General features: G+C 49.9%; 2 protein-coding genes across 11 annotated transcripts in view; one reads left to right on the top strand and one right to left on the bottom strand.

The window, feature by feature from the left end:
- Positions 1 to 485: 485 nt before the first annotated feature.
- NCDN (neurochondrin) lies at positions 486 to 9,194 on the bottom strand. Of its 4 annotated transcripts, XM_027597867.1 has the most exons (8): positions 9,061 to 9,144; positions 8,575 to 8,671; positions 7,680 to 7,820; positions 5,649 to 6,617; positions 4,602 to 4,843; positions 3,807 to 4,031; positions 3,289 to 3,431; positions 1,587 to 2,023 (listed from the first exon to the last, which is right to left on the bottom strand). In XM_027597867.1, exons 3-8 carry the CDS (start codon positions 7,800 to 7,802, stop codon positions 1,587 to 1,589), a joined length of 2,139 nt encoding a protein of 712 aa, XP_027453668.1. In that variant the 5' UTR covers positions 7,803 to 7,820; positions 8,575 to 8,671; positions 9,061 to 9,144. The 4 variants fall into 4 exon arrangements, with proteins under 4 accessions (XP_027453651.1, XP_027453668.1, XP_027453658.1 ...); XM_027597850.1 differs by lacking the exons at positions 8,575 to 8,671; positions 9,061 to 9,144 and adding an exon at positions 8,720 to 8,752 and having other exon boundaries at positions 486 to 2,023; XM_027597857.2 differs by lacking the exon at positions 8,575 to 8,671 and having other exon boundaries at positions 9,061 to 9,194.
- Positions 9,195 to 9,297: 103 nt separating this feature from the next.
- The window catches only part of KIAA0319L (KIAA0319 like), a 99,552-nt gene continuing 85,522 nt past the window's right edge, over positions 9,298 to 23,327 (top strand). Inside the window, exons 1-2 of one of the 7 annotated variants that reach the window (XM_027597807.2) lie at positions 9,298 to 9,395; positions 12,440 to 12,609. In XM_027597807.2, coding sequence (XP_027453608.2) covers positions 12,468 to 12,609 — 142 coding nt within the window. In that variant the 5' untranslated portion in view covers positions 9,298 to 9,395; positions 12,440 to 12,467. Of the gene's footprint in view, positions 9,396 to 9,523; positions 9,744 to 10,857; positions 11,038 to 12,439; positions 12,610 to 23,327 lie in introns of those variants that run through there. The other 6 variants (XM_027597797.2, XM_027597778.2, XM_027597826.2 and 3 more) reach the window with 6 other exon arrangements.

The following is a 23,327-nucleotide window of genomic DNA, read 5'->3' as shown; positions in this document are numbered from 1 at the left end:
GGGGCAGCAGTGATTTCATTAAAAAACCCATTATCAACATTCAAAAATCAGATTTTGCATAAAAATGAGGGTTTCTGACTTGTCTTTAAAAATTGGAGGATGTAGCAGTACTTGGTGGCCCTTCACGTCAGCTCTTCATTTGTACACAAGAGCCCCAAAGGCCCATTAGGCCTGGCCCCCTCAGCATTGGAGTTTGCCATCCTGCTCTCCAGGTGCAGGGTGTGGGCTGAGGAGTCCACGGCCTGCCCGGTCTTGGCTCTGACACTTACTTGCGCATCACCTTGAGCCAACCACCTGCTCATGTCTAAGTGTCTTCACCTGTAAAATCGGGATAATGCCTGTGTCACAGGATTCTCGGGCAGGCTACATGAGAGAACACTTGTGAAATGTGTGTGGCAGGGCATGTGCTCAGCAAATGGTAGTTGTGAGCTGCTAGAGTCTGGAAGGAAGAGAGAAGGTGCAGGACAGACCACACAAGGACCATCTTGTCACCAATGAACATTTATTGAGTGTCCGCATGTGCACAGCTTTGAACTTGGCGATCACAGAACGCACTGGGGGAGGGAAGGGGGGGTGGAAGCAAGGGATCAGGTTCGGGGGAGGGTCCCCCGGGGTTCCTAAGAAAGGTAGTCCCTGTTGGAGCCGCCAGTCGCGTCTCTCTGCAGAGAGGAATCCTAAGCAGGGGTGGGAATTAGAGCCAGGCACTGCGATGGTGATGGGGTGCAATCACTAGGGAAACATGCGGATTCTGGGGAAGTGTCCCTCCTGTTCCTGGCTCCAGCAAAGCCAGATGGCACTAGGGGGGACAGGGATCAGATGCTCAGGTGTCCAAACAGGGATAAGGACAGGCAAAATAAATAAACCCCCAACCCCCATTGTCACTCTCCTGTAACATGACACAAAAGCTTAGAGGCCAGGGCCTAAGGACTCCTGGGTCCCCTCAAGGAAGCTCAGGTGGAAGGAGGTTTCCCCACCCCCATACCAGGCTTGTCTGCCCCAGGATTTCCTGGAAGGATGGGGCAGTTCAGACCCTGGGTCATTGATTTTGATAGGAAGAACTATGATGTCGGTGGCCTGAGTCTGCTCTCTGCCCAAGGGGCCGAGGGCAAGAGCCGAATGGCCAATTTGAAGGACGTGGACCTGGGAGGCTACAGGGGTCACCACAGCCTAGGGGAGCCCACGCCCTGGCCGGCAGGGCACATGGGCTAAGGCAGCCAAGTTCCCGCCAGCCCTATCCCACCCCGGGGCCTCCCTCCCCTGGAGGAGCCTGACAGAGGGCACAATGACGACACTCAGTGCCCCCCTCCCTGGGGGGCTGCTCCAACCTTCCCCGGCCTGACAGGGACAGCCACGTTGATTTCCAAGCAATCCCTGCCCCCACGGGGGCCCAGGAGGCTGGACGCAGTTCCTTACACTTGAGGGGTGGGCACCGTGCCCTTGCCCTCAGAAAAGCCAGAAAGCTGGGGTGTTGGGGGGGGAGCTTGGGGAGGGGGGGCCCAGTTTGGGGGCTTCAGGGAAGATGCCTCCTCCCTCCTTCCCTTGCTGCCCACCCCCCCGCCCCGGGTCTGTCCCCAGTGGACACCCGCTCAGGGCTCCGACAGGCACTGCTCCAGGGCAGCCATGCGGTAGTGGCTGGCTGTCTCCTCACCTGCCTGCAGCCGCATGGCCTCCCGGCACAGCCGGTTGGCCCGTGCCAGCTCCACCAGGACGCCCTGATAGGCGGCCACCATCTCGGGCTTGACAGAGCTGGGGCTGACGCTGCCGAGCAGCTGGAGCAGCTCCTGTGGCCAGCGGGAGCGCAGGGCAGCGGGCGCCAGCCAGGGCAGCAGCGGCACGCAGCCCGTGAAGGCCTGCATGCCCAGGAACCAGAGCTCCTGCAGGTCGGCCCAGATGCCCTCGTAGTCGGGGGACAGCACCAGCACCGCCTGGTCCGAGCCGGGCGTGGCCCGCGCCACGTGGGACTGTGACAGGAAGAGGATGGCGGCCGCGAAGAAACCTCGGGAGGCTGGCGTTCCCTGCATAGCTGGAAGGCAAGGGGGGCAGAGGGCGCGTGAGGCCGGCAGGCTGGCTGCTCTCCCGGGCCCTTGCCTTCCCCTCTTGTGCAGACACCCTCCGGGAGCCCGAAGCACAGCCTGCCGTCAGCCTGCCTGGGCTCAAGCCCTACCTTGGACTTCACGGGGTGACCTTGGGTAATCCACTTTCCTGGATCTCGTTTCCCTACTTGCAAAATGGGGCCAACAGTGCTAATCTTAGAAATCCGTTGTGAGAATTAAATGTAATAATCTTGGTACACTCAACTTCAGGGTCAGCCCTTCCTGCAGCCAGGGTAGAGAGGGGAGCGTGGCTGGGCCTAGAGAGCTCCTCCCGGGGAGGGCGGTCGCACCAATTTGATTCTTGGGCCAGAAGAGGGCGCCAGAGGGGGGGGGCCAGGAGCTGGTGACGGGGCTTTAGGTACCGGCCGTGCAGGGGCTCACCCCTGTACTGCAGACCCTCTCGGGGAGGCTGTCAGTCCAACCTGGTGGCATTTGTGGGTGAACAGCACCGAGGCCCTACTCCGGGGCGGCTCGGGGTCCACTAGGACATGCTCCCTTCCCACCTGCTGGGGTACCCTGCTGGGATCCCCCCTGCACAGGGACCAGAGAGGCAGCTGAGGGTACAGGCTCCATACGCCCTGTTCCCAGGCATCTGCTCAGCTCCTCCAACCTGACAGATGGGGCACAGGGAACAGGCGGGGACAGAGGGACCCAAGCAGACACCCACAGCCCAAGTGGGAGACACGGAGGGCAGGCAGGGGCTGGAGGGACGTTCCCCCACCCCCACCCCGCACACACCCAGAGGGAGGCAGGGATGCGGAGAAGTATGTGCAGAGGTGCACCAAAGTGCTGAAGCCTGTCACGAGGGAGGTGAGGTGTTGAGCAGAGAAAAACCTCAATGGGAGGAATCAGGTTTCTGACTCAAGGCCTGGGTGGGGGCGGCTCCACCTTGAAAACCCTGGATTCAGACTCCTTGGGCTGCTGGGCACTCCAGGTGCCTCTGCCTCTGCCTCTGAGCGGGCCTGTACTTACACCCACTAGATGTACTTCAAAGTCTTCAGAAGAAAGAGAAAGTTATCATTTGTGGAAGAAGGGTGGGGTAGGGTGGGGGATGGAGACACACTTGAGAGATTTCCTCTCGACTGGAAAATTCTGTTAAAACCATTCCTTGAAAATGGGGACTTATGCCCAGAAGACAACAGGTCCACCCAGATCTTTTGCCCCTATCTATTAGGCCTGGGTCCCCGGGGCTTACCTGGCGAGGTGCTGAGGAGCCGGGCCATGAGGAGGCCCAGGGTGGCCACATTGGCAGCCAGAAGCAGCCTTCCATGCTGCTGCACTAGTGCGGGCAGTGATGTCATCAGGGTGTTCATGAGAGATGTGAAGCAGGCATCTCGCCTGGGGAGAAAGGGAAGGAAAGATGGGGGAGGGGGGCTGACTGAGCTAGACCAAGGCCTGGGAACACCTGGGATTCTCGGCTCCCAGTTTCACCAGGCAGGGTTTGGCAAGAAATGAGGCAGCAGGGTTAAGAGTTAACTGTGGGCCCATTCATGACCTCTGAGGAGCAGAGACTGGATTATGGCTGGAGCAGGTAGACATGCCCAGAGGGGTTCCAGACATGCCAAATCCTTGTGTGGGGTGGCTCTATTCTGAGAGCCTTTCATTCTAACACTAACAGGAACCCATGGGCACAGGGAAGCAAAGTCGAGACGGAGATCTGAGGCAAGTCTGAGCAGCCCCCCTTGCTTCCTCCAACCTCCTCCCCGGCCTCACTTGATCAGCCCTGGTGCGGTGACCACAAGGTTGAGGAAGATGTGACAGCAGGTCTGCAGGCCGATCTCCACGCTGTCAGGCAGCACTGAGGTATCGTGGCCCGGGGATGTGAGTTCCCACTGCTGCAAGAAATACTTGCAGAGAAGTGAGGGGGCTCCCTCCTTGATCAGGATCTCCCGGGGCCCATCTTCGACAGTCAGATGGCACCAGCCGGGCAGAAGGAGCCTGGGGGTGTGGAAGGAACAGATGTGTAAGGGGTGGGGACAGATGAAGGTACAAGGATTCCCTTTTTTGGGGCATCCCACCGGGGAGAAATGAAAGCAGGGGAAAAGGACCCGGCCTTTTAGGTCCCGTAGAGAACGCCCATGCTGTGGTGCTTTGCGGGCCTGGGCTCAAACTCGGGCTCTGCCACGTGGTGTGCGTGTGGGCCAGTTACTTTAACCTTGAGTCTCAGTTTGCTCATCCTGAAGATGCGGATGAGACTTCTCTCATAGATTTGCTGTGTGGACCGGATGAGATTGTTTGGGTAAAGGGTAGAGCAAAATGCCTGGCGTGTAGTAACTGCTCAATAAACATGAGTTCTCTATAGACAGATCTGGGCCGGGCAAGTTAAGACTTGTCCTGCGGGAACAACCGCCCCCCCCCACCCCGGAAACCAGAAATAATCCTAAAGGAAATCTCATGCCCCAATCAGGAAGCCTGGCACAGACCAGTCGGGGGGGGGGGAGCAGACGTGTCCCCCTGTGACACTTTTCTTTAGAACAGTCTGGCTGGACAGACTAACTACAAACTCACCGGAGAGCATCCCCTGGCCAGGTGGGCCCTGGGGTGGTGGGGGAGATGGCCAGGGTGGCCACCTGCTGGGAGAGGTCATTCGCCTCCTCAGCCTCCTCGTAGAGGGTCTTGGCGTAGCGCACAAGGAAGGGCAGCAGCTGGCAGACCTCCTTGCGCAGGGACGAGGTCTCCTCGGCCAGCCAGGCCCCCAGGATCCGCACCGAAGCAAACACAAAGGGCTCCTTCTGCTTCTCTGGCCCCACCTGTTGCCACGGGACCCCCGTGAGATGGAGCAGGACCAGAGGCCCTCCCCGGCCGGGACAGCATGCCGGCCAGCCTAGGAATACCACAACTAGCAGGGAATTCTGGCCTGAGAGCCCTTCAAAGGGGGGGCCCCGGGTCCCCAGCACCTGGTGCATGGCAAGACATACCCAACAGGGGCCTGGCACAGAGCAGGCCCTCGGGGCATGTGTGCTGAGGGAACTGGACTTCAGACAACATGTCCCCACACTCCCTGGGGCTCAACTCGGCCCCCCCACCTCTAAAGTAGCTCATGGCTCCAAGGTAACTCACAGGTCCAAAGCTAACTAGACACTCCCTCTATAGCAGCTCTGACCTGGGAGGAGTTAGCTGAACCTCTCCAGAGGTCAGGAACCAGCAGCCCCGCTCCTTTGCCTGGCTCTGGTACAAGTCTGCATGTGCAGGTGCATGAAACAATGCGAGAGGTTGAGCGGAACAGACTGCTTCGATTTGGTGTGCGTGTGTACCGGGGGGAGGGTTGTGAGTGGGAAGTCACTGTGTTGTGTGTGTGCGTGTGTGTGTACTGTGATGTGAGTGCACATATGGTGTGTGGTATGGTGCTTGTGTGGAGGCTCGGCGGGGGGAGGGAGAGGGAGGCTCGGCCACACTACTCCCGGGAGTGCTGCAGGATCAGCCCTCAGAGTGGGCATCTTGCCCTCGCCCCATTCCGTTCCGCTGCTGCCATACCGCAGTCCCCCTTTGCCTTGCCTTCCGCCCCGGCCCCGATCCCTGACACTAGGCTCCCGCTGTGGGCCGCTGTACCCTCACCTGCTGCAGATAGTGGATGACAGCCCCGATGGCCTCCTTCATGATGCTCACGAGCTGCACCTTCTGTGGCTCCTTGAGCAGCGACTGCTCACAGCGGGTGCATTCCTGGATCCCCAACTCCATGAGGGCATAGCAGGCGGTCACCACATCCTCTTTTACTTCTGTGCCTGTCTCCTCCAGAGCCAGCCGTACCTCCACACACGCCAGATTCACCAGCAGGGCCAGGAACTTGCTCCCGGAGCTGCCCGCTGGGATCCAGTCGGAGCCGCAGGCATGCGCCAGGCGGGCTGCCAGCTTTAGTGCGGGGTTGCGCTGCCAGGAGCTCAGCTTGCTGCCCAGGATGCGTGCCAGCCCGGCCTGCAGATCCCGGAGGCATTCCGAGGGCACGGTTGTCGGGGGCAGGAAGAGGGGCAGCAGTTGGCAGAGCTCGAATTTGCTGGCATCCTCGGCTTTCTGGAAATCTTCACTGAGGCCCCGCAACACGGCCAGGAGGTCAGGCTCCGCCTCCTTCCAGCACTGGGTCTCAGCAGCTGCCAGCAGGCCCACTAGAAGTGCCAGGGCCTGGTCAAAGCCGTAGCCGTGCCCCAGGTATGCTTGACACAGGGCGGACACGGTGCCCCCAGCAATGAGGTGCCGGGGCCCACGGGGTGTGCCCGCCACAGCTGTCAGGCACTGGTAGGTGTCATCGATCATGGAACGGCGAGCAGCATCATCCGGGTCCCCCCGGGCAGTGAGGAAGGTGCTAAGGATGGGGATCTTGTTCAGGACCTGGGGATGGGCGGCCAGTTCAGGGTCACTGCAGAAGCAGGCCAGTAGGGCCACACCCAGGGCTCGGAGAACATGGTCAGGGCAGCCATCTGGTGCCTCCTTGGTGGTCAGGAGACGATTGGGGAAGGTGAAGCCTACAGCGTCGAAGATCCGCCGTCGAGTTTTGGCATCGATGTCACCTGCTTTGACTGCCTTGGTCACCTAAGGGGGGTATGTTCTATCAGCAGGATGAAAGGAAGACTGCCCTCTGCACCCTGGGGCGCTGACCATTAGCAAGATAAGGTCATGGAAGGCGACTTGCACTGGGGGCCAGAGGTCATTTCATCCAGCTCCTTTTCTCCCCTGGGAGACAAGACGATTGTGACCTCTGGGATACCTCATCTGTTATTATCTCCACAGAAGGGAGGTCCTGCCGTTTCATTACCTGGTCATTTGGGAAGTTCTTCCTGATATCTAATCTAAGATGCCGACAACCTGAGTTGGGCTAAGAGCTCAGTTTAAAATCTCCCATGGATTTAGGGTCTCTCCCTAATTGCTCCCCACAGAGAAGCCTCTGATCCATTCCTACCACCTTCTCAGGGGAAATGGCTCCTGAGTCTCGCCACTCTGCCTGTCAAAACATTTCCCCTTACATTTCACCTCAACACCTCCTCTGCTGCAGTGTGAGCCCTTGACTCTGGAGCCTTCTCCCTGTTGCCATGGCAAACAAGCAGCGACTGTACTCCCTCCTCCCTTCACCCCCCACACATCAACCCCTCCTTCCCAGCACTGCAGCTCCTGCTCTGCTGGCCCCAGCTTGGTTCTTCCAACAGGGCTAAGCCCCAGACCAGCATCTTCACCCTCGACCTACCCACTGCCATCCGGGCCATCCTCTGGGACCCCTTCCCAGTTACTTCTGGTTCTGCTACTCTCTCCACCCCCAGAGCAAGCATCCCCAGCCCTCAAGTACTCTGCACTAGTTACTACCTGCTGCTGTCACCCTATGAGTCAGCTCCCATCTGCTCTGGGACGCCCCAGAGAGCAGACCCAGGCAGCCTCCTCCAAGGCTCCCAGGGCCCCAGGCCTTATTCAGCCCCATTTTCCCCTTTGCCCCCATACTCAGGGGGAGCAAAGAAGAGTCCAAAGGTAGGCATCTGGGGCCTTCTTTGGTGCCTCCAGGAATGCCAGCACCACCTATGTATCCTTGGGGACTTTTTGTCCCCATTCCTAGGGGGTCCAACCACCCAGCCCTTCCCACCTCCCGATTTTCAGTCAGTTCCTTACTAGCAGCAGGGCAGCAAACTGCTCGCTGTCATTCTTGGCCTCACGGAGGGCTCCCAGGTAGCGCTCCAGGGTGGGGTTTCGGCTCTCTGCCTGGTTCAGAGCTGGCTCGCAATCCGAGGCCATGATGCCCGCCTTGCCCAACTGTGAACACAAGAGGGACTGAGCATCCCTCTGCAGAGGAGGGGTGGGGGTGGGAGTGGAGGATGGAGGGAGGGATTAGCACAGAGGGAGGGACCAGGAGGGATGGGTTGCACAAGACTGACCTCCCTTGTGGCAGCCCCTTAAAGGCACTGGACCCTCAAGTCCTTAGGGGTGAAGAAGGGACCCTGGTCCAAGGTCACCTCCAGAAAGCGGGAAGGAAGGGCCATGCATCCTGCTGCTCAGCTGGACAGCTCTCCTTACCAATTTCCCAGGAGTGGGAGGGGGCTGGCCCCACTGCTCAGCTGGCCCCTGGCACCAGAGGCCTGGTTTCATCTCCCTCCACCCAGGCATACCAGGAGGGAGTGGTGAGGACAGACAGGAAGGAATGGAGACATACATGGGTGAAGTTCGATTATCCGGACTCAGGCTGACATGAGGGAAAAGGGCATCCTAGGTTTCCCTTCCCCTCCCCTCTCCAGAACAGACAGAAGACAAGCTTCAGCAGAAGTGAGGATGCAGGGTGCTGACCAGGGAAGGCTTGGAGGCCCCTCTGGGGACCCCACCCCTCCAGCCAGGGCTCTCAATCGCCCCCGCAGGCTCCTTGCCTCCTCTCCTTTCCCTCCCTCGGGCAGAAGCTGCAGCTGCAGCAGCAGCAGCAGCACCAGCAGAAGCACCAGCAGAAGCACCAGCAGAAGCACCAGCAGAATTAACCCTTTGCGTTCCCTCTCCTCACCCTCCCCGCCCCGCTACCAGCCTGTGGATGCCGGCAGAGGCTGGAGAAGCAAGAAGGGGTCCCGGGCAGCTCCCAGGACAACGGAGAATCCAAAAGCCGGATAATCGAAGCGGGGCTGCTGAGATGGGGAGATGAGAAAGGGAAGAGGGTTCTTGGCGGTCACCACCTGTCCCGCCGCAGCCAGGTCACAACACGACATTGATGAAGTCACGACAGGGCGGCGATGAGATCACACTTCACGATGGCGCGGTGATGTCACGGAGAGATCACGGCAAAAATCACGACATGGACAGCCCCCAAAGATGACAGGGCAAATTAAAGATATATATATAGGTATATACTGAAAAGGGCTGTGACAAAATGGAGTCTCGACAGAGCACGATGATGTCGCGATATGGAGCGATGGAGTCGCGATAGGGTCCCCGGGGTGTGTCGGCATCGATCAGCGCCGGCTCGGCGAGGCCCCGGCTGGGATGCAGGGGAGGGCCTGAAGGGGGCTGAGCTCACCAGGCTGCGGCCCCGAGCGGCGAAATCTTCTCCGAGCGCGACGCTCCGGGAGCCTGGGGCCGCTGCTCACGCCGCTTTGCCCACTCCCGGCTCCAGGCGGCTGCAGCTCCACCCCCACCCCCGCAGCTCTCTCGACCAATCCGCGGCACCTTCACTCCGGGCTCTGGCCAATGGCACGCCTGGGCGTTAAGCCGTAGGGGGTGCTGCCGTTGCCGCCATCTTGCTTGTGGGTATTGCCCGAGTCTGGGGCCTGGGGCTCGCAGAGGGCCGGCGAAGGAGCACACTTCCTGTGAAGAGCGGGAGGCGACGGCCTGGGGGCCCAGGTTCCTTCGCTCGTGCGTAGTTCTGTCCCTCAGCGCTGCCCCTCCTCCCCCTCGGGCTCGCGGCTGGAATTGAGCTTCCGGGGGGGGCGGGGGGCTCAGGAGGACTGGTTAGCATGAAGAGTGTGTTTCCGGGTTGAGCCCGGGGAGGTGGGAGGAGGCGGCGTTTCCGGCCGCGGTCGCTGTCCTGGGAGGCTGAGGCGAGAGGGAGCTGTCCGGGTGGGGAGCCCGCACTACCTTCTTCCTTTTCCTCCTCCTCCTCCTCCGGGTGAGGGGAGCGAAGGTTGGGGCCCCGACCCCATGGACCGGGAGGAGGCGGAGGCTGCCGAGAGCCGGGGCCCCGCTGTGTGGCCCTGAGCCCCGGTAGGTGGCCGGGGGCGGCTGGCTGCCAGGCCGAGGGCCACGAGCTCAGGGGAGGGGCAAGCGGGACGGGCTATTTCTGAGGGTGCGCTGGCCGGGTGTTGGGACCCGGAGGTGGCGCTCCTGGCCCGGCCAGGGCAGCCAGCTGCTTCTGGCTTTTTGCAGGTGCGGAGCTCGAGTCCCAGGCTGAACCCCGTTTCTCTCGGGCCCGGGCCTGGTCATGCAGCCATCCTCCATCCCTTGACAGACTGACCGGGCTCGGGGCGCCGCTGTCCTTCCTCCCTCGACTTCTGCAGCCTCGCCCTTAGCTGCTGTCTCTTGTGTTTGGTCTCCCCACCAAGATAGAAAGTTGATGCAGAATAAGGGGGGGCGGGGCTGAGCACGGTGTGTAAATTACCATGCGAAACCTGCCTTCTTCCGGACTTAGAAAATTCTTTCCCGCGGAGGGGTTCTGTGGTGTCTACACAGTGAGCACAAAGGTGAAACGAAGGAAGTCAAAAGAGAAAACCTCAGGCGGTTCTAGGAAAGCTTTTCCTTCTCTCGCCTCCTGGTGCTTGTGCTCAACCGACCATAGATGCAGTTAGTGAAGAGCATTAGCTGACTGTCCTTGTGCTTTCTTCTGTGATTAACAGACTGGGAGCTAGGAACAAATTGGAAAGACGACCTCCCAGAACAATCTGTTCATTTTTCCAGCAATTTGGAAAACAATGTCTGCATATACAAGCAGTTATTCATGGCAGTCTGTTCTGTAACTTTCCCAAATATCTTGAGACTTTTTTTTTTTTTTTAAAGAGCTTTATTCTTGAGAGCTTGTTGATTACTCATACCAGCTGAATAGGCTGTTTCAGACTTGCTCTGTCGTTGTTCAAACATATCTTATCGCTGTGTACATAAATGGAGTTCCACGTATGTAGCTGACAGACTGAACTATGATACATCCCCCATCAACCTGAAGTATTAAGTAAACATTACCCCCTGCTCTGTCTGAACAGCTGCTGCAACAGAGTGCTTTTATTTTGGATGTACTTGTAACGCCCTAAATGCCAAAACTATTGCAAGCTTTTCTAGATTTTCGTTTGTCAGGTATTGTGGGGGTGTGTGTTCTCTCCCTGGGTTTTTACCCTTTGATTCTATAACAAACCGTTTGGATCTTGGTGATGTGTTGTTCTTACCTCTAGTCAGCAAGGCTTTAACGACCCAGTAGTGATTTGTGCCCTTAGGCAATTGTAGATTTATTTCAGAGGCATGGCTGGTTGGGAGTTCACCTGAAAAGAGCTCTGCCTCTCTCTTATGCAAGGTTTGTAAGACATTGCACTTCTAATCAGCTTGCTAATTCAATGGTGTTTATTACTCCCATTTTCAAAACCTATTCATTTCTTTTATGCTTCTGTCGCCCACCTGTCATGCCATTGATGACAGGTGTTGAGTCACTTTGAGTTTAAATCCTTTTGTGGTAGGCAGAAACGTGTTGGGTAAGATCCGTGCACACACACACACACACACATGCACACTCGCTGTTCCATCTTGGGAGGCTAGAGAAGTTGCTGGATAGACTTTCTAACTTAGGCTCCATTTCATAATCTCTTGAACATGTCACTGGCCCACACATCTTTCAGCTCCCTGCTTCCTAACATAGAACTTCAAAACTACTAGAAATCAGAATGGATGGAAGTGAATGAGAAAGAAGTCCTTCAGATGCTTGAGGCTTGGTGAAAGCCTTTTCTTGGGTGGGCTGTACCTCAGTTTTGCAGCTGTGTGTGTGTGTCTGTGTGTGCATGTGTCTATTTCCTGGTATTAGTCAATTTTGATATCCAACCCATGTGATGCCAATCTCCTTGTAGGCTGGCTGCGGTTGGGGGTTGGAGTCATTTGCCACACGTGGGTGACAGGTGCACATTTAGGACAGAAGAATTTGAATTGCTTCAGAACCCAACCAACCCTCATGGTATTGCCAAAATTTATACAATGTAGGGAAGTTGTATAAGAGAGATGAAACGGATGAAAATCATTTTTTCTCTGGAAGGGACCTAAATTATCCAGCTCCTAGATTCCGGAGTAGCCAGCATAATGTCTAGCAGATAAGGGCTGTGCAAATATTTGTTGAGTGTATCTATGAATTCAAGTCAGGGATTGCAAATGATTCTAGGGATCAGGGAGGTGACATCAAGATGTAACTTGGATAGATTTTTAAGTTCATAGTGGCGGGGCAGTAGTAAACTGGAGAGTGCATGTGTTTCCTAAAGACAGTCACATGAAAATATTTTTTAAAGCACAGCTAGACAAAACTCTCAGCTGTGCACCTCTATAGTCCAAACTCTTCATAGATAAAGTGTGTTTGGTCAGAGTCAGAAAGCTCTTGGTAGCAGAACTGGAACTGAAACTCAGATCTTCTTTTCTTTAGGCTGGTGCTTTTTCCATTCTTCCACACAGGTGATTTACTGTTAGCTTAGAAAATAATAGAATGTAAAATGTTTCAGTTTTACAGTGGATTCATTTCATATCCCTTGCTATGTTTTTATCCTGATAATTATAGGCTTTGTCAAGGCTCAGGTTTAAAATTTACGGGCAGGTATGAGCAGTGAAAGACAAACTTGAAATTTCTCTTCCCCCTTATCTGTCACATTCTCTAGCACTCTACATTTCCAGGAATCAATTATTAATTCCTTGGCATATAATTTCTTCCCTTTCTGTCTTTATAGTGAACTGGTTCCGCCTGTCTGGAAGGCCATGGAGAAGAGGCTGGGAGTCAAGCCAAGCCCTGTTTCCTGGATTTTATTGGGATTTTGTTGGCAGATATCCATGAAATGGTTGAGAAGCCTGTACCTGTTTTATACTTGCTTCTGCTTCAGTGCTCTGTGGTTGTCAACAGGTACCATGTTCTTTATAGATTTAAGATAAAAAGGGCACTCTTTGTGAGTCTTTCAGTTCATATTAAAGACTAGTAGGAGGCAGAAAACTAATCTGCTAAGTGACAGAAATGGTCATCCTTTTGTGTTTTGTTTTGTTTTAAGATTTTATTTATTTATTTGAGAGAGAGAGAATGAGAGCGCACAAGCAGGGGGAGCGGAAGGCAGAGGGAGAAGCAGGCTCCCTGCTGAGCAAGGAGCCCGATGTGGGGCTCAATCCTAGGACCCTGATATCATGACCTGAGCCAAAGGCAAATGCTTAACCAACTGAGCCACCCAGGCATCCCAATGGTCATCCTTTTGGTGGACATTTAGTTTGTTGGGTTTATTTGTTTTGGAACACAAAATTGGGTTCTTTTTTGTAAAGGGGAATTGGCATGATCATTTTAAGATTTGGTGAAGATGTAATGAAAAGAAAAATATTTGAAAGTTGGAAAGACCTGGGTCCTGGAGCTGGATGTTTCTACTTAATAACTGTGAAACCTTGAGCAAGTTACCTATAGCCTGTAAAGAAGGATAAGATTTACCTTATAGCTTGATATGAGAGACACTGTTGTTAAAGTCTGTTGTACAGCCCTGTGAACATAGGTGCTCAGTAAGTGATACTTTGCTTCCTTTCCTAAAGGAATCTTCACTTGTAGGAAGTGAAGCCTAGTGAAGTGTGTTCCTTGCTTTTTCTATAGAAAGGGGATATGCTGATAGATTTCATAAAGTATGCTTTCCTCGTAGAGATTATTTTGCCAGGCTAGAACCTTTTGCCAGGAAAGAGTGTGAAGAAGGTTAAATTTCAAAGAGTTCTCTTTCTTTCTGTCATTTTTTTCTTTCAATTCTTTTGTTGACGTTCTTTTCGGAGTATGGAATGTGAGAGAACAGCAATTTCAGAAAGACTTCTCAGTATGCTGCCATTCTGGGTGGTGACAAAAGCCTTGTGTTGTAGAGTCCACTGTCTGGGATAACTAATCAGCCTTTTGCTCCTATAATTCCAAAGATTTCTGTTGCTTTCCTAAAGGAATTGGTGGTCACGATCTAGAGAATCAAGTAATTACTGTATTTAGCAATTTTAGTAACATCAGCTTTGGGGTTTTTGTTGTCTTGCAGTGGTGGTTGATGATTGCATAATTATAGCAGTGAAAATTGCAATTGACAGAAAGCTGACCTAAATGTTTTTTTACCCAGATGATGCTTTGCTGGGACACTAACTATTTTAGGCCAACACTTTATGTAAGATCATTTGAGTTAAATAAGTAACTGATTTAGCACTATCAGAGTAGGAAAATTGCATTTTTTGAAGAGTACCTACCAAATACCAGGCCCTTGGTTATAAACATTACATATCTTATCTCACTTAATCCGATGATAGTCCTAAAACAGATAGTTTTAGTTTCATTTTATACATAAAGAAATTGAGGCCCAGAGAGGCAAAATGACTTGACCAGGATCACACAGCAAGAACACAGCAGAGCCAGGAGTCTAAATCCACGTCTGTTCACTCAATAGCCTGTGCTCTTTTTCTTCTGCTATTCTGCCTTCCAACCACAGGTAATCTTTTGGAGGACCAAAGACAGTTTTTTACGCTGAACCATGATGAGCAGCTTGTTATTTGAGGAATTCCATGTACAGGGGAGGGAGAAACATTTCTGAGTGTTTCTGTATTTGTAGTCTAGCATTTGGTTAAACAGAGTACTGTTGGCTTACTGGGCTAGGCTTTAATATCCCCTCAGCTGTGTGCTTAAAAATGACAGTGAGCAGATTGAGTATAGAGGTGCAAACGTGGTATAGGAGTGGTTCTGGTGGGGATTAGATTGTACCAGTTTCATTTTAGAGAAGTTTGGAGCTTCTACCATGGAAGAACCAAGAACTATGTGTGTTCAAACTGAGGGAACATGCAGGTAACACATGACAGACAGAATTGTTATGTATTTTAATTTATCAGAACTTTTTCACATCAGTTTTTTAACAAACATAATATCTTAATAGAAAAAAATGAATAAATGACAAAGAGAAAAAAAGATATGTACAGGGAGTACCATAAATAAGAAATTAAAATGATTTATAAGCATTTAAAAAATGTACATTCTCAGTATTAACCAAAAAACTGCACATTAAATTCTTTTCTAACTGAGTAATCTTGGTGCCCAATGTGCGGGTCAAACTCACAATCCCAAGATCAAGAGTCCCATGCTCCACCAACTGAGCTGGCCAGGGGCCCCCAAAGAACCTCAGATTAAAACGAGAGATCATTTTTTAGCTTATCATATTGATGAAGATCAAAGTAAATAAATTTAGTGCTGCCTAGGGGTGATGTGATTGCCCTCATACTGTGCTGGGAAGTTTGAACAGAGAACTTTTGGCGTAAATATCGAGATCCTTAAAAAGTTAATATCGTTTGACCTGGTAATTCCCCTTTTAGGAGTTTATGTCAAGGATATATTTAGATGGTTGTGAATGAGAACATTCATCAACACTCATTTCTTCTACGTTGCAAAACATTGCCACAACCCGCCCAGCAGTAGGAGCATGGTGAGATTATGGCATGTCGACACGTGAAATGTTATTCAACTTCAAAATTCACAGTTTAGAAGAATAAGTACATGGGAAATGCTCTTAATGTTCAATGATAAAAGCAGGATATACAACTGCACATTCACGATGGTGCCCATTTTGTGAAAAGAGAAAAATACTTTTGTATAATAGAAAGTCTGAAACAAGATACATAATTAAATGTTTATATATTTTTTTGAGTAGTGGAATTATTATCTGTGTATAGTTTTTGTGTTTTCCAGATCTTTTTTCTGTGTACATGTATAACTTTTTAAATAAAGGTGGGGGGAGCCTACCCGAAACCTGAAAAAGCAACAACAAAATAATAGCAGCAAAAACCTGGCATTGGCAGCCTGGGTCAGTTTTTATCTACTTGTGAGTTCAGTTTTTAACCGAGCTCTTAAGTTTTCTCTAATAAGATACATTCTTGTTTGTTTGCTGTTGTTATTTAGCTTATGGGTTATATGGATTATTCCTGAAAAACTAACCAAAATAAGGCAGCTCTCTTGTTATTCCTATTTACTACTTGGCAGTTTACTCCATCTCTTATCAGAACCCCAGGCACCCACTGACTTACATATAATGAGCTCGTTTTTGATTTTAGCTTCTGGGTTCAGTGCGGAAGCCCCCTGCCAGAAAGCAGTGATTACAATTTGTCTGACAAAAGATGCTCTGTGTTTTCCTTATGGACCATTGAATCACTATTTTTCTGTTTAATGTTATTAATGTTACATAGCTTAAAAATAGCATTTTGGACTTGGGAATTATCAGTATCAGCAGACGAAAGTGAGGTGACACCAAGAATTTGGAAATTCCTCCAGTAGGTATCAGCTTCTTAAGGGCAGAAGTTTTGCCTGTTTTACTTACACTAGGTATTCCCAGCGAGTACTGAGCGCTTGGCAGATAGTAGGTGCACCATAAAAAACATTTGTTGACTGAATAATAAATTAGAAATAAGGGAATTGTCCTTTGAGAATTAAACTTTAAAATTAACATAACCTATCATTTGAGAGTTAAAGCTTAAAATTAACACACTCAGAGCAGAGGTACATGAAGGTACCTTAAGGAGACACCTGCCTTTGAGAGAAACAAAATCTGATTCAAATATTCACAAATATGTTAACATATCTAAAGAAAGAATACGTACATCTCAAGAGTTCTGTCTGCATGTGTGTGGGAGGTGAGAGGGCCTGAACCAGCATTGGAAAGCTAAACCAGGGAGAGTCACAGAAGCTTCTGTAGGCCTAAAGCTAACAACTGGCTATGAACACTTTCACTGACATTCCCCTGCTGCTGGGAAGTAGATTACACAATTAGTTAATGAGTAAGTTCAGAGAAGTCTTCAATTCAGAACCAGTTTTTGAGAGCTTAACTAGCAGTCTGGTCCTAGGCTAGGAACGAGGGTAATAAAGATCAGAACAACGCAGTACAACACTCCCTGCCCTGGAAGAACTCCCAGTTCTGTGAGGGCGATGGATGCTTCAGACCTGTGCCGTGGTAGGTGAAAAGGCAGAGGGATGCAGTGCTGTTCTCTGTTCCCCTTCCAGCCGATGCTCTGCACTTCCTAATTATTCGCCCCTCACTCCCTTGTCAGCTGGTTCCTGCAGTGTTTTGTTCTTCAGGGTTCTGTTTCTATCCTTTCTTGTCTCACTCTTGTGTGCTCCCCCTGGACAACCTCATTTTTCCCCATAACTGTGCTCTCGACTCCCAAATCTGTAGTTGTTCGTTTACTCCTTTCCAGAGCACACAGCCACCTGTATGTCACACTTTTCCAGCTGGATGTCTCACAGCTACCTCTCACTTAATGTATCAAGACCAAACCCATGGTCCTTTGCCCACCTCCACTTGAAATCCCTGAGTCATTCCACGCTCCTTTCTCTCCTCCACATTCGAATCACTGTTCGTAGAATCCTGTCTCATGCTTCCATGCAGAGTGCTCTGTTCCTCGGCATATGCTATTACTGTTCTCACTGAGGGATTCTGATTCAGGTAAACATAAGCTCCTTTCTGACACATTCCCTGAGTCCCTTGGTTTGAACTTACTTTTTAATGTTCTCATAGAGTCTGTGCATCTTTGTATTATACCATGCTATGCTGTGTGGTTTTAGGCTGTGTTGAGGAGAGTTTCAGAGGAGGTCTTGCTCTAAAGTGTGGTCCGTAGTCCTAAGGGGAGGCCTTTCTGGTGTCAGCTGGTCTTGGTGTTAGTGTGATTTCTTTGCTCTGGCAGAGTCAAATTCCAGAGTGCTCTCATTCCTGCCCCCCAGCACTGCTTGACCTCTAGTGATTAGTGATTCTGTTTCCCTCTTAGTCCTGTAGTGTCTACTCTCTAATAAACCTCGGGTCTTGTCCTGTGCCTTTACAGTCCAGCCCTCAGCCTGGAAGGGGACCCTCCCAAAGGACTTCTGGGGGCTCCCTCTTCTCAGAGCTCCTTCCTCTCCAATGTCTCACCACTCCCGCTCTAGCCACATTCATAACTCTGCTTCCTGGGCTCAGTGAGACCCCTGTGTTCTCTTCGGGTTCCAGCTTTCGGTGCCATGGTTGGGAAGTTGTCCCTTAATGGAGAACTGGGCAGTTGTAGGGCTCACTTCAAGTTTCCTCTCTCTCAGGGATTGCAGCCTTGTACCACCTGTCATCTGACTAAAAACACTTGTCTTGTATATTCTGTCCAGTTTTATAGTTATTTACGGTAGGTGGTGAGTCTGGTACCAGGTATGCCAAGGAGTAACCTCTGTTCTAAGTCAGTAACTTAAGTAATCCTAGCAGACGTGGCTGGGAGTAGATGGCTACTATGATGTCTGCTTCATTAAACTGTCTTAATCATAGTTACATACCTAGCATTTAGCACATGGTAGGTGACAATAAAGGTTTGTTGGGCTAACCTGAAGATAATGCTGGAAATAGCACCACGTTGGAATATACATGTTGAGGAGAATTGTTCTTCCCTACTCCGTTTTTCAGTCTTGGCTTATTAAATGGGCACTTCACTTCCGGAGGAAACAGTATTTAGAAGGTAATCTTTGCTCTTTTTTCTGCCTTTTCTCTGGCTCTCTCCCTGAATGGAAGAGTGATTTTTTTTTTTTTTTTTTCTGATTGGTGAGGTTGGAAAAGAATCCTGTCGTATGGAATGGCCAGTCTTCAGGATTGACATGTGTTCTCTCGCTGCCATGCTTTAACTGGTCTGCCCATGCCAGGACAGCCTGCATGTGTCCGACTGGCTAAGTTTAATGAAGTATTAGAAAGCCCATTTGTGACTGTACATCTAAGCTATATTCTCCAGTCACCTTATCACTTATTATAAAGATGATATATATATTTTTTTATCTTAGAGATCACACATGCAAGCAAGAGTGTGGGGGGGGCAGAGGGAGAAGAGAAATCTTAAGCAGAACCTGTGCTGAGGGTGGAGCCCAACGCTGGGCTTGATCTCACAACCCTGCGATCATGACCTAAGCCAAAACAAGAGTCACATGCTTAACCGACTGTGCCACCCAGGCACCCCTATAAAGATGATGTTTTGATCTCCATTTACCTCAGCCATATTTTTTTTTATTTTTTATTTTTTAAGTAATCTCTACACCCAGCATGGGGCTTGAACTCAAAATCCCAAGATCAAGAGTCGCATGCTATACTGACTGAGGCAGCCAGGCGCCCCTGCCATATTTTATTTTTTAATTCGTCCCAAACTCTGGGGGGAACCCTCAGCTCTCCATAGAGACTGCAGATGGGACAAAGGCAGCTCCTGGCTTCGCAAGAAGTCTTTTCCCCACTAGTTGTCATTCTCTTTTTGCCCCTGGCAGACAGAAGGCACCTGAACTCACTTTCCTCCTTTGCCCCTACCCTTTGGTTGTACTTTGAGGGCTATAAGTACCAGACAGACCAAGCGGTATCTTTTTCTTTTAAGAGAGTAATATATTTTGACCATGCATTGGTCTTATCTTTAGGAGAAAAGCATTTTCAGGAGACTTTTTAGGAGGCATTATATCTCTGCTCTTCTTGCTGGGCACTTAATTTAAGGTGAATGACTAATGGAATATATCTCATAGCGATGAGCCTTCAGCAGGAACTTTCTCCTGCCAAACTGTCCTGTATTCTTAACTATATTGCAGTACAGGAAGGTGATAAATTATTAATCTTAAATCTGTCTCTTCAGATTGTAGGATAATGACTTGAGTACATGGCAGCTGGGGGAATGTAGAGTTTTCTGGTTGTTAACACAAACCATGCAAGCTTTTTGATTCTAAAATTCAGCTAGCATTGAGCAAGTCTTTCGGGTCTTGTTATATCACAATTTAATTGACCTAAGGCCAGTGAAAATCCTCTAAAATTAACCTCTCTCCCAATGAAATGAAGTAATTGTGTCTTGCTTAAACACTCTTCAGTAAAATAGTCATCATAGGTCTTGCTCTGTATCTTGGAGTATAATTTTGGTGGGTACTTTTTGCCCTTCAGAAACATAATGCTAGCACAAATGTATTTCCTAACTTGTGTGAAGTGAAGAGTGATAAGAAAATGGCATAATTGGGCAGTAAATCCAATGTGATTTAAAAGCTGTCTGAAATGGACTTGCCTCAGGAATTCCTTGAGGGAATAATGAAAGTGGAGGAATTTATAAAAACAAAATAACAATTGCAGGGCCAAAGCAAGCATTTTGGCTTATTTTGCAGATTGCATAAAAATCTTACTGATTGGGGTGCCTGGGTGGCTCAGTTGGTTAAGCGACTGCCTTCGGCTCAGGTCATGATCCTGGAGTCCCAGGATTGAGTCCCGCATGGGGGGTCCCTGCTCAGCAGGGAGTCTGCTTCTCCCTCTGACCCTCTTCCCTCTCGTGCTTTCTCTCATTCTCTCTCTCTCAAATAAATAAATAAAATCTTTTAAAAAAAAATCTTACTGATTGGAACAGCTTCTAATTCACGGTATTGTGTGGAATTGGTAGGAACATGATCAAGAACTGTGTGTGTGGTTAGTGTTTGGACATCTCAGATGAGTAGTATTGAAAAGTTTGGGTCAAAATTCATAGCTCTTGGTTTGAGGGCCTGCCTTTTCAACTTTCTTTCTGATCCTTCATCCAAGAGCTTTGTTAAGAAAAGTTAGCCTTTGGGGCGCCTGGGTGGCTCAGTTGGTTAAGCAACTGCCTTCGGCTCAGGTCATGGTCCTGGAGTCCCGGGATCGAGTCCCGCATCGGGCTCCCTGCTCAGCAGGGAGTCTGCTTCTCCCTCTGACCCTCTCCCCTCTCATGCTCTCTCTCTATCTCATTCTCTCTCTCAAATAAATAAATAAAAATCTTAAAAAAAAAAAAAGAAAGAAAAGTTAGCCTTTGTGGTTAAAATCCTTGAACCACTTTTGATTTTAGACAGTAATGGATAAATTTTAGAGAGACGGTGCAAGAATGGGTCTTGACTACCTACCTGTTCATCAGCTGAGTCCTGTTTCTCTTAAATACTGGGTGGTGTTACTGAAACCCACCTTTTATCAGGTTTCTCATCTATAAAATGAGAATGACAGTACCTCTCAGAGCATTGATGTGAGGATTAAATAAAATGTTCACACAAATACTTCACCTACTCCCAGGTGCATAAATAACAATTCAGCAAATGTCAACAATAGTCATTATAAAATGATAATGTAAAATCCTATTTGGTTAAACTCTTGTCTAACCCCAGGATGACTCAGTGAGCAGCAGGTTTGAGGTCTCTGCTAGCTTCTTGAATCTCCACCCAGTGGATCTCAGTTCCCACATTTTTAGAAGTAGAATGCAGGCAAGCAGCTGGCCTTTCTGCATTGTTAGGAAAAGGAAACCTCCATTCATATGGTTTTATAGGCCTGAGGTTAGTTGAAGCCATGCCGTGACAGGATGAGCTATATTGTATGTTTTCCATACTTACAACATGCCACTGAGGAGCATGACTGACTACTTGTTTGCTTTTTTAGCCAGGGATTCTTTTCCTCTGGAAGAGGACTCTGTTCTGCTATCATGACACCATCTGGCCTTCAGCCCTGATTCACTTTCCCCCAAACTGGTGATGTGCCCATGCTTGGCAAGGTCTTATGCTAGGCCTAGTTATTGCTTTGACTGGGGCTGATTCAATAGCACTTTTGGATTTTGGTCAGAAGTAGCTTGTCAGAGTTAGTCCCTTCCTTTGAAACCCATTTATTGGGTACCTACAGTCCTAGGCATTAGAAATGCAGCGGTGAGTAAGACAGACATGGTCTCTGTGTTCCTGGAGCTTGCAGTTTGTTGATTCCTTTGCCATTCCTAGGGAACAGAAAATCTCTTTGAAAGGGGTGATGTTACTGCTATCAGGTTTCTCTTGAAAGAGGCTAATGCCTCCCTAGGGTCCCAGGGTAATTCAGTGACAGTGGAGACCCAGTCTTCTTTGCAAAATCCTAGAAATGTAAGAGACTAGGCAATTTGATGTCTGGCCTCAATAGAGTAACCTTCTGCTAAGAATTGTGTAGGTGAAGCCCCTGTCTACAATACAGTACGTTTTCAGCTTTCCTTTCAATCCAGCCTACTCTCTCCACCATTAATATCCCTTGTCCCCAAATAAGCAGTGAGGGTGGTTATCTGGAGATTTGGGTAAGTGTGACAGCTGCAGCCTTTGCCCCTTGGAAGTGTTTGTCCTCTGGTGACTTCATAATAAGTATTAGATATACGCAGCTAGTCAGCTCTTGAAACTCTTTTCTGCATCAGTGTGCTCCTGTCTTTTTGACATCAGGTTGGTTACTCAGGCCCTCTGGTGAACGGTTCCAATGCTCAGCATCAGGCAAGCACCGAATTCTATAAATTCTGAACTTCTCTGGTTAATCACAAAAAGAAACTGTAAAATACCCTAAGATAAGCAGGAGTTAAGACTGTCCCTGGATAGTGCATTAACCATCACAGACACTGTTCTAGAAGAAGCAAAGCATAGAGGAATGCTGGCCAAGGCCTATCTGAAACCCCACCCACTGCAGACTGCTGCTGCGGTGACTGCCCAGTGTAGCTCACCCTGGTTCCCCTTTTCAAACCCTCCCGGTGAATGACAGGTTTTTAGGAATGCTGTCTTTCTTCCAAATGGCTTAACATTATGCTTTGATTCTAATCCAGCAGCACATTTGAGTTTGAAATAAATGTGTGCTCACCGATTTTCTCACTTTTAGGTAATACGGGGAATGACTGGTATTATCAGACCTGGGAGATGGGGAGTTTATATTGATCTGGTTTTACTTCTCTATTCTAATTTCAGATTCAGGCTTAAATTTTTGAAAGGACTGGCTTTTAAAAGAAATGGCTGCTCTGTACGCACGCTCGCGTGTGCGTGTGTGTGTGTGTGTACCCGTTAACGGCTCCGTGTTTATTGTCCTTAACTGGGGGCAACCTGAATCAGCTGGAGGCTTACGGAAGTGGGCCAAGTAAAATGGGTGATTCTTAATCAGAATAAATTGAGAGAGAAGCTGAAGAGCCCAGTTTCATTTCAGAAAGTTGAGTACTCTGCATCCTGCTGGGTCAGTCTGTGGCCAAAGCAAAACAGCCCCAAGTGCAGAAGCAGTGCAGAGCCCTCTCTACCTGTGCGTTCTGTTTCATCAGTCTCTTAACTGCTTATTTTCAAAACTGCTCTCAGCTATGCTCTCCAGAGTATGCTTATAAGCCGCACCCTGACATTTCTCACGATGCACTTTTCAGATAACGGGGTGAATTTCCATGTTACCTCTTCTGTGAAAGGTTAGAGGGAGGGCTTGGCCTCTAAGCTCAGGTAAGAGACCTTGAGCGGGGTTAATAAGCCCACGATGGTCGAGGCAGAAGCAAAAGTTGTCTGGCCTTTCCACGGAGACTTTCACTGACAAGCATATTCTCCTTTCCTTTCCACGCTGTTTTGATGGAGCTGTTTCGCCTCCACTCTTTCATATTTCATGTGGGGGTTGCTGCCTTGGCAGCATGGCTTCCTCTGTCAGTGGGGAGGAAGAGGTAAAGAGTGAAGGCCCTTGGATGATGTGTTTTCAAGGGTTTATCTATGTGTCTGTGGGGAGTGTATGCGTTTGTGTGTGTGTGTGTGTGTGTGTGTGTGTGTGTGTGCATGCGCGCACACATGCGCACACGCGTCTCACACACATTTGGATATCCTTATTGCCCTGCCCAGAACTGAAGAAGCAGCAGAGTAAT

This window comes from Zalophus californianus, chromosome 4 (genome assembly GCF_009762305.2).
Source record: "Zalophus californianus isolate mZalCal1 chromosome 4, mZalCal1.pri.v2, whole genome shotgun sequence".
Lineage (NCBI taxonomy): Eukaryota > Metazoa > Chordata > Mammalia > Carnivora > Otariidae > Zalophus > Zalophus californianus.
Note: the sequence above shows the minus strand (reverse complement) of the source record. Positions and strands in the feature narration are given on the sequence as shown.